This window comes from Gossypium raimondii, chromosome 10 (assembly GCF_025698545.1).
Source record: "Gossypium raimondii isolate GPD5lz chromosome 10, ASM2569854v1, whole genome shotgun sequence".
Taxonomy (NCBI): Eukaryota; Viridiplantae; Streptophyta; class Magnoliopsida; order Malvales; family Malvaceae; genus Gossypium; species Gossypium raimondii.
Genome location: NC_068574.1, coordinates 39,110,756 through 39,125,409, shown reverse-complemented (window position 1 = coordinate 39,125,409; position 14,654 = coordinate 39,110,756). Strand labels below are relative to the sequence as shown.

The window sequence follows — 14,654 nt, the reverse complement described above, 5'->3', positions numbered from 1 at the left end:
AGAAAATGTTGTCTTAGGCATTAGAGCGGATGCTGTAAGAAGATATGACTGACAGTACATCAAACAGGATCCAAGTAGAATAAATCTTGAATTCGTCTATAAACAAATATGAAGTATACTAGTATCATACATAAGCCTAGCTTAACCTGACTCATGGACATATCTACTAACGATAATATTTGTTGTTTGTTAAAAAAAATGGTATTTTAGACTTTGTCTCAACTAAATTGATATTTGATTGATTTGTGAAGTTAAGGGTGTGTCGATAAATTAAAATTTTAAGTAATAAAAATAAAGCACCTGAATTTTGCAAGAACTGAATTTATATTATAAAACTATTTGATACATTAGTAAAAATTAAGCATTATATATAATTATTTTGTTTGATGGTAATAAATATTTTAAAAATTCATTATTCCATAATTTTGATTTTATTAACATGATATTATCTATTTTATTTTAAAATAGTTTTGGATAAAATTGAAAAATATAATTTGAATTTTTAATTCTTAATAAAATGAGAATAATTTATTTCAAAAGTAAAATTTTTAAAAATAAAATCAACTTTAATATTTTCAATATTAAGTGATAAATAGCTATTTATTTATCATATTTCATTGTTGAAAATTATATATTAAATTAAAAGATAATATAGTTACCAAAATTAATAAAACATTAAATTTTGAATTTTGAAAAAATGATTATTTTATTGTTAATTAAATGAAAAGCTTTAATAATTTATCATACCCTTAAAATTAGATTATAACATAGTGAGTGAAAATAATTATATATAAGTTTATAAAATATTAATAAAAGACTAAATATTACTTTGATTTTAAGGTTGCAAGGGTGAAAGGTTAGTGTCATAATGATCTGCGCTTTAATCCATTCAAGCGCTTGTATTCTAGATTTTATATAAAAATAAATAAATAAAAGACAATTGAGTTAAAGATTTGTACTCAGTAAGAATTATGAATTACAAATAAAGCTTCTCTATATATAGTGTACATAAACACCTAAATGGATCTTCTAAATTTTCTTCGGTGTGCAACATACAATATGCCTCTCATGTGCTTTGTGCTTGGGTGTTATAAGATTTCCACGAGAGATCCAAGCAGTCGTTTCAAAGCAATAATGCTTGGAGAATGATAAAGAAAACCAAATTATATGAAGTTCGACAACTTAATGCAGGAGCGAAATAGGGTCGAGCAAAGATTTGAGATAAGATAATCCAAATTTACATCAATTATTTAAAAATATTTTTTGTTTAAATTTACCTGTCTAAATATGTAAATATTAATATAAAATATTTCTAAAATTTTAAATTCCTTTCAGACTCAACTAACCAAATCAAACTTTTAATAAACAAAAATAATTATTCAACAAACTTAATTTATTTCAATCTGACCCACTCATTAACATCACTAAGTACCAAGTCACTTTGGAGTCTTGATTGCCAAAAAATAAAATACAAGTAAACCTTTCAAGCTCCTACATGTTAGAGAAATTTTAAATGATCGTATTGCAAAAGGACGCAGGTTGGGTCATAATTTACAAGAAGCCAAGACCATCTGTCACTGGAACCTAATTTAATACTTTTAGTGTATTATACAAACAAAACAAAGACATGATTTTCATCAACTCAGTGACAACCACAAAGCTGATTGGCATTATCCATTTTCTTTGCTCTTACATTTACCTTTTCAATTCAAGAAATCCTTCATGGGGTCATCGTGGTGTACCTTTTTCATCCTATATGCCTCCATTTCCTCAGCAGTAACCTACAAAAGGCATCACGTGTTTTAGTAACATGACAAAATAACCCTACAAAAGAGGCACTGAACATCTACTATCATGGCATTACCTTATCATTCCATCTGACGTTATACTTGCGTTTTCTTTCATCTTTCTCCTCTCTTCTCCTCTCATCCTCCTGTCCGACACAAACATGAACAGTAACATTAGTGCAGGATCTTTTTGGTACACAAGCAGGAAAAAGTGACATTCTACACCATACTTACTTTCTTAAGTGCCTCAGTAAGAAGTTTTTCATCAAGAACCAGGTCCTCAGGAACCTCAGTTCCCCAAGTAGCAAGTTTCTTATCCTCTGCAGGAGCAGGGGCATCTGCAATCAAGTTGGAAACCAAATCAGAATAGAGATGCAAGGAATAAAATCAAGTACTAAATTTGTAGTGGAAATTGTGGTACTAAAAACAGCATTTTCTTTAAAGTTTATGCAAGATAGAAGCTAGCTCACCATCCAGACTTCTATTAGAAGATTCTATGTGAACCATAATAACTTGCAGCAACAATATGAACTAGGAATAGATTGGACTTAAAGCATTAATTCCAAGTATCCATGCAAACTCTATGAAGAACCCACCTTCAGATGTTGCTTTACGTGCAATATTAGCCTTCATCAAATCTGTTGCTGCTTCTGCAGCCTCAATCCCGGCTGCACCAGTACAGTAGCTATTTCTAATTGTTTGCTTACAACATTTGTAGCCCCATTGGTGATCCTTCCACCATGAACCCCAAACACTTGTGTGGTTGTTGATGAAAACATCTTCTTCATACTTGCTTTTTGGAAGCGATGTTTCCTACAGGGGAATAAAACAAAAATTAACACTTTTAAAAAGCACTCAATTTTTCATTAAATAGCTTATTTAAAATTAAAAACACGAATATACAGAAAAAAAAATTGAAGAAAATGAAATTTTAACACTTCTAAAAAGCTCCCAATTTTCAATAAATAACTTATTTAAAATTAAAAACATGAATCATAACTAAACTAATACTTTCATATAACTTTATAAACCTAAAAAGCAGCACTGAATAAATTTCATCAGAGTTAAGAAGCTTATTTCAGACGAGTTACAAACAAAACTACTCAAATACAGTTTCCATATATCAGCTCGCATTGATATTTGCAGGTACATGAAGACATCATAAACCCTTAACAAGAAGTGCAAAATACCAAAACCTTAAGGCACCAAATTTAATGGAGGTATTTATGAATTTCATACCTAACAAAGCAGATTAAAGATGAGGCAACCAACATCAACATGTGAAAAGATTGGAGTTATGTACAAGGAATACTTATGAATGAAGCAACAGAAAGAGAAAACCAAAAACTATTCATAACAAGAAGAAAGTTAGTTTCATACATACCATTCCCTTTATAACTCTGCCAGCACGATCATATTCGACTTGCCTCTCACTTTGCCCCAAGAGAAGCTCCATCGGTATCTCTTCTTCAGTCGCTGCATTGCCATATTTTTCCATAATGGTATCTTTGGTCTTTGATTTCAACTTCTCTTTGATGACCTTATAATTCCTGAAGAGGAGTTCAGCTTGAGATGGAGCAGCCTGCATATGAATATCTTGACCTTTATCAAATGCTTCCCATGCATGGATATTGAGCTGCTTGAACTCCAAAGCTTGCCCACTCATCCTATATTGATTATCACCCTGAAAAGTAACAAATAAAGAAGTCTAGTAATTTAAATAGCTTGAAGGCATATATATAAGCAATTAAAGGAAATTTTTTTTGCACAAAACTCACTTCATAGAACTTCTCATTAGGGTCAGCATCAGGAAGAGGATCTTCACGCATAGATCGAGTTTTGGGATCATAATAAGCAGAATTGACATCAAGATTCAAAAGATATTTTGCTGTGTCTTCCCGGATACGCAAATTCCTAAAAGTAAAAGGGAAATACGAAGTAAGAATAATTTATTTATATTGCAGAGTTTTGTTCTTTAGAAACAGACTTGAGTAAAAAAGAAAGATAAAGCTAAGGGTCACTATAACAGATGTACCTGACAGTACCAGTGCTCCCTCCACCAGTGGTACGAACACGTTTCTCAACCTTAGCAAAGTCCATTTGTTTGCTCTCATCGACCTTAGCTTCATCAACTTTCAGCTCATCATCGTCATCATCTTCATCACTATCCTCTCCTCCTCCTCCTTCTCCCTCTCCATCATTTTTACTATTTTTTTCCTCCAACTTCTTCAACTGCTGCTCTTTCAGGTATTTCCTTCTAGCCTCATCCCTTGCCTCATACCTTTCAATCACATGAGCATAAGTAGAAGCATCATAACCATTCCATCGGTCCCGCTTGCCATCATAATCCAATTCAAAGGTCTCTATCTTTTCATCAGGTGCAATGTGCATATTTGTCCATTTTGCCCCCTTTTTACAGGGCCTCTCCATGCATGACTTTGCATCATGTGTCATGGCTCCACAACTACACAAGCAAGAAAAAGAACTCATCAACTATGAATTATGGCATAATCAGAGCTTTAAGTATAAACTATAACTGCATGGATAAAGAAAACCGTTATTGTAGTGTCATTTAAATTATTTATTACCATATAAAAATTATAGAGGGTATAAGCTACAGAGATAAGTTCTGACTTCCAACTTGGCCAATTAATATGCTTTCTTCATGATGCATAGCTAATTCAACCCCTTGCGTCTGAAAGAAAAAATGAATTTCTATCTCGTTAGCACAAACCAACTATTGCCTAATAGGATAACAAGAAGTCTTATCACCGAGTCTTGTCCTGTCCAGTTAGCTATAAACATGTCTCGATAGGATTCTACCCTAGCACTTAGGCATACTTAATTTTTAATTAGTATATTCATAAGGGAGAAAGAACACTACACCTATCTTCGAATCCATAGTTACAACAAAGCTACCAAATGGAACAATTCAAAAATGTAACCCCATTCATGTAAACTAAACAGGAAGAATTCAAAGAAACAATAAAAAGGTACTGCCTTAGCACTAAGATATACTGCATTAGATTTGAACCTCCAATTGAGGGTTCTCGCATCAGTCAAGGTTCAATAATCAGAATTATAATTCCTTTTTTCTATCCCAAATGCTAAAAGGATTATCGAACGAACCAAAAAAAAAAAAGAATTTGCATGTATTAATTAAAACGCGAAAAAAGGCATCGATAATTACGCAAGCAAGTATGTATTAAGATAATAGATGAACAAACAGAAGGTTTACATACTTTTCGCAGGCTCCTTTTCGATATTTTTCTGCCTGAAATATCTTTGCGCCTCTATCGTACCAAGATTTGGTATAATTGGGATCGGATTTCCATTTCCTTTGATGCTTTAAACTTGGTCTCTCAGCGTTAAGATACCAAGGTGCCGATGACATATACTGAGGAATATGAGGGTTAATTTCTTTTCCATCCTCATCGACCTCAGCAGGTGCAAGCCCCGCTTTTCAAGCTTCTTCTAATTCTAGCTGTTTCCGGTGATCCTCCCTTGATTTAAATGCCACTGAAATTCCCAAACAATTAAATGATAAAAAATTATAACTAAAGGCCGCTTTTTTTTCTTCTTGGTATCGAAAGGAACAGAAAGGAAAATTGCGGGGAGGAATAAAGAACATACCTGATGCAGTAGCCATGGTTGAATCAAGAAAACGTTAGCAGAAATTAGGGATTTGGGATCAAATTTCACAAATTCAATCGAAGAAGTCGAGTAGATTTGGCACCCAAAAACCCCTAATCGAAGAGAAAGGGTTACGTTTTCCTTTTCCGATTATATTACTTTATTCGAATATCACCATTCCCACTTTTTTATAATTTTTATTTATATATAAACCGACAAATGTGTAAAAAAGAAAATAAAGAGGGATCTTATTATAAAAATAGTAAATCACCTCCTGATCCAATAATAAAAACAAGCATAAAAGCTTGAGCTCGATTTTAAGTAATTTTATCCTTCGTCTCCAACTAAAAAAAAAATAATTCTCCTTATTTAACTATAAAAAATAATTTAAATTTTTTATTTAAGTAATAATTGTTTAGGCGGTCACTAAATTATTATTAAGTCACGTTTTGGTCACTCAACTTTAAAAAGTTACAAAATGATAATTAAATTATTCAAAAGTTTTCATTTAAGTCATTAGGCTATTAAAATCGTTGTTGTATGGTATTATCTGTTCGTACTATCTACACCAACCAAAAGCTCCTATTTCTTTTCTCTTCTATAGTTCAATTGTTTTTTTGAAACAAATTTAAATATCATGAATCTACGAACTAAAATCCAAACAATGTTTTCTTCGAACTCCAACATTGACTGTCAAATCAACTTGGATCTAAGGTATGTTTTTCTACTCGTTGATGGGATCCACCATACTGATCTTTGAATCATCTCTTAGAGCTCCCTAGATGGGCTTTAAAAAGAAAACTTAACAATTTAGTGACTTAAATAAAAATTTTTGAATAGTTCAATGACTTAAATGAAAACTTTCGAATAATTTAGTGACAAATTTGTTACTTTTTGAAGTTGAATGACCAAAACGTAAACTTACTAACAATTTAATGACATTGGGTGCAGTTTACCTTTTTTTTAAATACTAATAATGAAATGATAAAATTGTAAATAATGTTGTAAAATGGATGTCCATATAACTCTCATAACCTTAATAATTTGTTTTTTAACTCTTGTAAACCCTAAAATTTTATAGAGTACCTTAATTATCTTTATTAGAGCTTTGTAACCTATGGTGATTGAGGCCCTATAAATAGAGGGCATGTATAAGCTTTTGGTATCCTAAAGTAAAAGTTGAATGTTTTTTTTTAGTTTTCTACTCTTCTCTCTTGTTATAATTTTCTTACTTCATAATATATTATAAGCACAAATTTACTTAAAGATCTTAGTTAAAATCAAAATTCATTTGTCTTTTGATTTAAATTTATGTATCATAAAATGTTTTATACTACTTCCTACTTTCCTTCTTAAAGGCCTTATTATAATTATATTTCTATATAATACGCATCGGTAAAATTATATTTATCAAATATTTCAATCTTCTTTTTCTTCATTTATTTTCAACCTTGTTGATGTAGGTGAAATGTTTTATTATTAATTTTGATGTTTTAGTAATTTATTTGAAACTTGTATTATTTTTAAAGGCATTTTAATTGTAAATTCAATTTTAATCTTGTATTATGTTGCATTATTTATGTTCTTGCACATGCATATTGCTTTCTTAAGTTTGCATTTACATATTAGATGAAATTAAAATAGCAATCTACACATGTTTCTTTCATAAAAGTATGATGCATACATTTTAATCTTTTTACATAATATCTCTTATTATACTTGCCGTCATTCCTCATTAATTTTTAATAGTCATTTCGGCTAAACTTTTATAAGGTCTCCAATATTTCTAGTGCTAACTTTTATTAATTTTAGTAATCATGTTAATTTTATTGAAGCTTTATTGATTATGTAATATTTTATATTCTAATTATTTTGTTGTTTTATATTAGCTTGAATAATGTTGAATCTTGTCAAAATTGAATTTGCAGCTCTTGATATAATAGACAAGAATTATTTATTATGGGTATTAGATGCTAAAATTCATCTAGATGTTAAAGGCTTAGGGAATACAATTGTAGTAGACCAAGAGGCATCTAATCAAGACAAGGCAAAAGCAATGATTTTTATTTCATCATCTACACTTAGGATTAAAAGTGGAATATCTAACTGTGAAAGACCCTCTTGAGTTGTAGAATAGTCTAAAAGAATTGTCTGACCATCAAAAAAGGGTAATACTCTCTAAAGCTCATTAATTGGATGCACTTACGATTGCAAGATTTTAAGACCGTAAGTGAATACAAATAAGAATTTTTAAAAATTAGTTCTCGATTAAACATAATGTGGAGAAAAAGTAATTGACAAGGACTTGTTAGAAAAACCTTTTCAACTTTTCATGCATCTAATGTGCTTATGCAACAACAGTATCCTGAAAAGGGTTTTAAAAAGTATTTCAACTTTATCTCATGCCTTCTAGTGCTTAAGCAAAATAATGAGTTATTGATGAAAACACATGGAATTCAACCTATTGGTTTTGTTATATTCCCTGAAATGAATATAGCAATACATAACAATTATGAAAAATGAAACTATAGATGTCACGGCAGCAGTCATGGCCATGGAAGTAGTTGGAGACGTGATGGAGGATGTGCTAGTAACCAATATCGTGGTGGTCATAATGGTGGTACTTCTAACCATAAGAAAAAGAATAATGATGAAGGGAAAGAAAAATATGGTCAAAATAATCCTTCAGAGGTTATTGAAAATATATGTTACCGATATGGTATGAAAGGGCATTGGTCACGTACTCGTACACATGAGCATCTAGTGAAACTTTATCAAGCATCGATTAAAAGGAAGTGAAAGGATATTGAAACAAATTTTACATCCCAAAATGATGAAATGGAGGCTATTTTTTTTTTTTTTTGCAAAAAATGAAGATTTTTACTTTGATGCTAAAGCCAACCATTATCATGGTCTATTTTCAGTGGTATCGAAAACAGTAGTTTCGAAACTCCATTTTCTGAAGGTCAAGTTCACTAATATTATTAAATAATATTTACGAGTTTATTATAGTGTCATATTGATTTTTGACATGGTATTTTTATTGAACAATTAGTAATTAAAGTATAAGGACTAAATCAAAAAAGTTAATTGTTATGAATTTTAGTTTCATAAAGACTAAAATGATATTAATGAGGGCTTAAATGACAATTTAGCTATTACAAAAACATGGTGAATGGTTGGTAGGAAGATGAATTAAAATGATGATAAGTGAATAGTATATTATTATATTTATTATGTTAAAACAATTAAAAAAGAAAGAAAGTTATCCCTTATTCCTATTCATCATCTCCCTCGTAGAAACAAGAGAAGAAAAAGAGAGTTTGAAACCTTCAAACATTCGACCTTGCATGTAAGTGTAATCAAAGTTTGTTTTTCATAAATTTTATGTTTTTGAGATCGATGTAACTCAATCTAGCTAAATCGTTTTTTATTTTTCGAAATTGTTAAAGTTTCAAAATGTTGTCATTATTGATTTTTGAATATTTTGGTATTAATAAGTTAGTTTATAAGCTTAGAAATGAAAATAGACTAAATTGTAAAGTTAAATGTTAGTTTTTGAATATAAGGACTAAAATAAAATATTGTAAAACTGTCATGAGACTTTGATAGAAATTGATAGTAGAGGATTGTAGAAGGTTATAATTGAAATCGACTGAAAATGAAATTCAATTGTGAAAGTTATAGTTGTTTTGGTTTTAAGGACTAAATTGAATAAAATGAAAAATTTTAGGGTTTTGTAAAAGGAAAGAAAATAGGTCCATGCATATCATATTATGTTATTAAATTTTTGGAATTGATAAATTGAATCAAAATTATTATATAGATTAAGAATTAAATCAACTAGAAGATAAACGAATAAGGAAAAATTGCGGAATAGTCTCTAGAGTCGATTTGTTTTTGTTTTGTTTAGGTAAGTTTGTATGAGATTTAATTTTTTTAATATATTTTTATTATTGTTTTAATTTTTACTTGTGAGTTGAGTTGTTGTAAAATGATAATGGTTCGTATTGAAAAGACGAAATTGTAAAATATAGTATATGTGCCTAGAATGAATAATTATACATTTGGAATGAATATGGATTGTTAATCGGATTATGTTCATGTATATGGAAATGTTATAATGATGGAAAGGATACGAGAACCGATTTAAGGCTTGTGTGAACTTCGTAAATGATTATTGCATGCCATTAGGGTCTAAAAGGTAACAAGTACTTGTTTGGATGTCTTTACTGATGGTTGAGATTCTCCATATGTTGCGGATTCTCCACAAATCATGTGAGCAGCATCGTGTAAAGTTCAAAGTCTCAATTTACAACTCGTTGATCTTCCACAGAGTCTTTTTTACACTTAACGAGCTTGTTTTCCAACCGTTTTATGTTTATTTATTGCATTTTCAGTTTTACTAGCTTAGATTCATTTTGTTGCAAAATTAGCATTTTACACACTTTTAGTGTTTTGACGACCTATTCGGCCAACTCGGGCTTCGAGAACGACTAATAGGTTATTTGAGTGTGTAGGGTGCCATTTTAGGTCAAAGAACACAAAGGACGACACCAGTGTCGTAACACCAACATGCATCATCACGACATCAAACATTGAAGCACCCAAGGCTGAAATAGGGTCGACTTCGCAATGTGAGGATCTTTGACGTCATGATGAAAATCTATATATGTTTAGTTGCATTTTGACAGCCGTCAGGGGCGTATTTGTCCCGTTAAAACCTTAATTAATTCAAGGATGTTTTAGGCACTTAAAATTATCATATCCAGAAAATTGGGTTATAAGAAATTGGAATTGTGAAAATATGTCAAGTGTGTTAATTTGGTTCAGTGGATAAGTGTTGTGCTTGTGTGTGTGAGGTTTTGAGTTCAAATCTTTCTTTTGAATTTTTTGTTATTTTTGTTCTAATCCCTATCTTTGAACATCTAGCTTATATATTAATTTTGCTCAACTAATGACAAGAATGAGTCTATTGGTGGTAAGACCTCAGCTTACCCTTTGGTCTTATGTTTGAAACTCTGCATATACAAAGTGGAAAAATAATTATTATTAATTTTGTTTTAATAATTCAAAAGAAAAAAGATTGATGTGGTTGATGGGAGTTAGTGAGGTTAGTGGGATGTGGGTAGTTTTCATTTTGAAAACTATTCCCAAAATATCTCCTAATTTCACTCATTCAATTCTATCGTCCATTCCCCACTTTTTCACACGTTCTTTTCTTTCCCTTTATTCTTTTCTTTCTTTTCTTTTTGGAGTTTTCTTCCTTTTTGTTTGTCTTTCTAATGGATTTTTGTTTTGCCATCATTAAGTTGTTGAAGGATTAAACTTTTCGACTCTTTAAATTCAGTCGCCACCCAAGATTTGTGTAAGTAAGTATCGCTATATTATTTTGTTATTAAGTTTTAGTTTGTTCTTGAGCAAGTTTGAGTAACTAATGTTTAATTATCCTTCTACATTGTGATAAGTGTTTTCATGGGTTTATAATAGACGAAGGGTGTGAAAATCAAAATTCTCCAGCAGAGTAGTCATTGTCTCGATGATGTTCTTGTGAAGTAAGTGTTCGTGTGTACATTTAGGGACTGAGTTCTTTTAAGAAAAGGAAGTGGAATTTAGGTTATTTCATGTTGTTAATTGATTTGTTTTTGTCCCATGTGTAGAATTTGGAAGTGCTCTTTTGTATGGTTAATCAGAATATCAATTAGTTGTGTGAAATCAACCCAAAGTCTCATTAGAAACTTGATACAATTCTGAAACTGGGTTGTTCTTCGAAACTGCCCAATGCCATAGGCCGTGTGAAATCATGTAGGGTGTGTGGGATGTGTGGGTAGATCGTGTGCACCACACAGGCTAGCTTTTTAGACTGTGTGGGCATTTGGGCCAATTTTTAGGCCCGATTAGGGGACTCAGAAATTGTGACCGTGGGCATTATGTAGGCCTAGAAAAGTATAAGTTTCAGTGAGCAAACACGAGTAAGTGTAGAAGGTATGTTAAATATGTTTCGATAAGTATTAAAAAATTTTGTTATGTTTTGCAATAAATAGGTACGTGAGCTAAGCATGACTATTTTGCAAACTATGTGTTGTTTTACGTATTCTATTATCTATTCTGATAAGCTATCCAATTCGACTATGTAATATGATATGCTATGATCTAAAAATATATATATGATTAGATATGCAAGTCATACCATTTATTTGATATGTACGTATGTTATTATGATTGTGCATGTGCATTGGGGTGGGTTTTGGATATGATGGAGGAAGTGTTTCTCTGGCAGTTTTACTGCAATTTTGGCGGTTAAACTACAATATCTGTCTGGCAGTTCAACTGCACTATTATGATTGGCATATTAACACAACCTGGTGTGATTGGATGGATGGACTCTTGTAGTCCTATTTGGTGTGATTGGTTGGACGGAATTGATGTGTAGCGAATAGGGGTAGGATCTATGATTGCATTTGTATCTGATTATGAAATACATCTGATTCTGTATAAAAGAATGTGTTTGAGATTTTGATTTTGTAATTAAGAATTTCATTATGATATATGATTATGAAAATATGACATTTTGATCTGACAAATGTTTCTAGATATATGACCTTTAGATATGGTTTTTTGCATATGTGAATACTAAAAATAAAACTTTATTTTGATATTTGCAATTGTGCGTGTTGTAGTAAGAAAATTATGTACGTGGGTTAAGTCACACACTGAGCTTCTAGCTCACTCATTTGTTTAATATGTTTCAAGTGATCTTCTAACTTAGGATTGGACGACATGCGGGAGCTCAAATTGTTTTCACGACTAATTAGTTATGGTGATTTACGTTAGTAACTTTTTTGGACTTTTGGGACTGTAATCTGGTTTTGGGTTGTGTTTTTGTTTCGTCTGTTTTGATATGTTTCGATCGTAAAACTGCAAAATCACGCGGGTTAACGAATTGAATTCAGGTTTTCAAAATTAAAACTCTAACATTTTTCCACTGCGAGTTAAGTAAACCCTTAAGTGTTTTTCTGTAAATAAATATTTTTAACTAATGTTAGCATTAATCGGAAAAGATTTGTTCAAAATTGGTATTTTCAAAGCAAACAAATTTGAAATAGATTTTGGCATTTGAAATAAGTGTTTATGAACTTAAGTTTTTCTGAATGTCTGTGAGAGTTCTGCAAGTTTTATGTTTTTGAAACACTTAACTAAGTTTGGTTAAAACAAGAGTTTTTAAACAAACTAATGTAAATATTCCAGATTCGGCCATAAACAAACTAATGTAACTCTTCCAGATTCGGCCGTAACGTCTAAGGCGAGTTTGGGGTGTTACAAAAACCCTCAATTGTAGCCTATATAAACCTCATTATAACATCATTTGAAGGGAGTCAACCAAGGGATTTAGCCTAGGGAGCCGTTAAACAATATTTTCCTACTTTTTAATTTTCAGTTCTTTTTAGTTTTTACTTTAGTTTTTCTTATGTTCGCTTAATCGAAATTGTTTTATCTCGATGTGAAAACGATTGCAAGCGGAGATTGTTCTGGAACCATGCTTCAATTATTTATTAATGAGCATTATCTTTTCCTTTATTTGTTTATTCTGTTATTTATCTTTCGTTAACTTGATCAACTAATGTTTTTATGAATATTACGATAAAATCTTGTGCATATTTTATATCTTGCATATTTCGGTTATGAAACTAATTTATTGATTATGTAATTATTAATCTAAAATTGAGTGTTTATTCAAGAGTACTTAGCATATTAGGGAGTGATACCCCTAGTAGAATATCTAGACAGGTGAAATCAAAAGGGTATCCTGTCAAGTATAACTTGTGCCAAGGGTAAGACCGAAAGGGTATTTGTATGCCTAGGAAGAGACCAAAAGGGCGACTTAGGTGGTAACCCTTTAGTGAAGATGAGACTGAAAAAGTATTCTTAGATAAGGGTGGTAAATAACTCAGTTGAGGGTAATTAGCAATTTAATTGATAATTAGAGATTTAATCGATCATAAGTCGGGAACTCACATCGTTGACACTAGGAATAGAAAATTCCATTAGGATATCTTAAATTAATTAAATTTCATTAGTTTCTTTTAAGTTAATTAATTTAATTAGTTTATTTAATATTTTAATTTCGTATCGACACTACTAGGTCATGATTTAATTAGATTAGTAATTATTTTATGTAATTAATTTAATAATAAAATTTTCCAATATGCAATCCCTTGGGTATAATTCTCGAAATATTTTCCGAAGTGTTTTGTTGTAACACTTTACTATATTACAATTTGACCCGAATACCTATGGACACCACTGTTTTATTTAACATCTTTTTGCTATAATATTTCAAGTCCAAATGTTCGCATGTCCGGCGGCGGTCAAGTTGTTGGTGCCGTTGCCGAGGATTGCGATAGTGAAAATTGTCATTAATTTAATTACTTTGTGAAATAATACTAGTCGAAAGATATACAAGTTAAATAGTGTGTCAATTTTTAATTATTTTTATTTAATTAATTTTTTTAGATAGCTTATTGATTATTTAATTTAATCATGTTGATGATGGATTTGATGATGATAGCAGTTGGGACGAGAAACGCGAGATGTTTACATGGTAGGATGACAAAGTATACGATCAATGAGAAATTATAGAGAACCAAAGATTGTTGATGATAGAGCTTATCTAACGAAGAAACAAAGCAACGACCCCATTGGAAAAGGTCGTGCATGATGTTCCCAATTCTAATTGAGAAGACCATTATATTGTTGTCAACCTCCCTGAACCAGATTGTGAAAGTCAACAAGAGTTGGACGCAATCATGGATAAGGTACCTCATTGTGGCTCATATGAGATGAATTCGCAATACGATGATGATGGGTACATTAACAAAGCATCAAGTTGGATGAACGAAGTCTGGACAAACCAATGGAGTTATGACGGAGAGTATGGTATGTACGGATGTTTAGCCCAGCAAGAATTGGAGTAGATCATGGATGATAAGGTATACTAGTATTTGTATGAGCAACATAAGAGCAATCAAAGATCATGTCGGACAAACGGAGCCTCAATGAACCAGTGGAATTATGATCGAAGGTGTAGAGACTACGAATATTCATCCATATTTCCTCTTGAGTGGACCATATAGAGGTATTGCTTCGAAAGCAAGCAAAAGTAAAGACTCTATTGAAAGAGGTCGTGCATGATGTTTCCAACTCGAATCATGAGAACATGTCATCATCAACCAC

General features: G+C 31.2%; 1 protein-coding gene across 2 annotated transcripts; it reads right to left on the bottom strand.

The window, feature by feature from the left end:
• Positions 1-1,429: 1,429 nt before the first annotated feature.
• LOC105777505 (pre-mRNA-splicing factor SLU7) lies at positions 1,430-5,603 on the bottom strand. Of its 2 annotated transcripts, none has more exons than XM_012600817.2 (9): positions 5,421-5,603; positions 5,030-5,306; positions 3,823-4,251; positions 3,566-3,701; positions 3,172-3,471; positions 2,384-2,600; positions 2,022-2,125; positions 1,865-1,933; positions 1,430-1,781 (listed from the first exon to the last, which is right to left on the bottom strand). In XM_012600817.2, the coding sequence occupies exons 2-9, from the start codon at positions 5,179-5,181 to the stop codon at positions 1,704-1,706; spliced, it is 1,485 nt and encodes a 494-aa protein (XP_012456271.1). In that variant the 5' UTR covers positions 5,182-5,306; positions 5,421-5,603; the 3' UTR covers positions 1,430-1,703. The 2 variants fall into 2 exon arrangements, with proteins under 2 accessions (XP_012456271.1, XP_012456272.1); XM_012600818.2 differs by lacking the exon at positions 5,421-5,603 and adding an exon at positions 4,376-4,482 and having other exon boundaries at positions 5,030-5,179.
• Between the last annotated feature and the right edge of the window lie 9,051 nt (positions 5,604-14,654).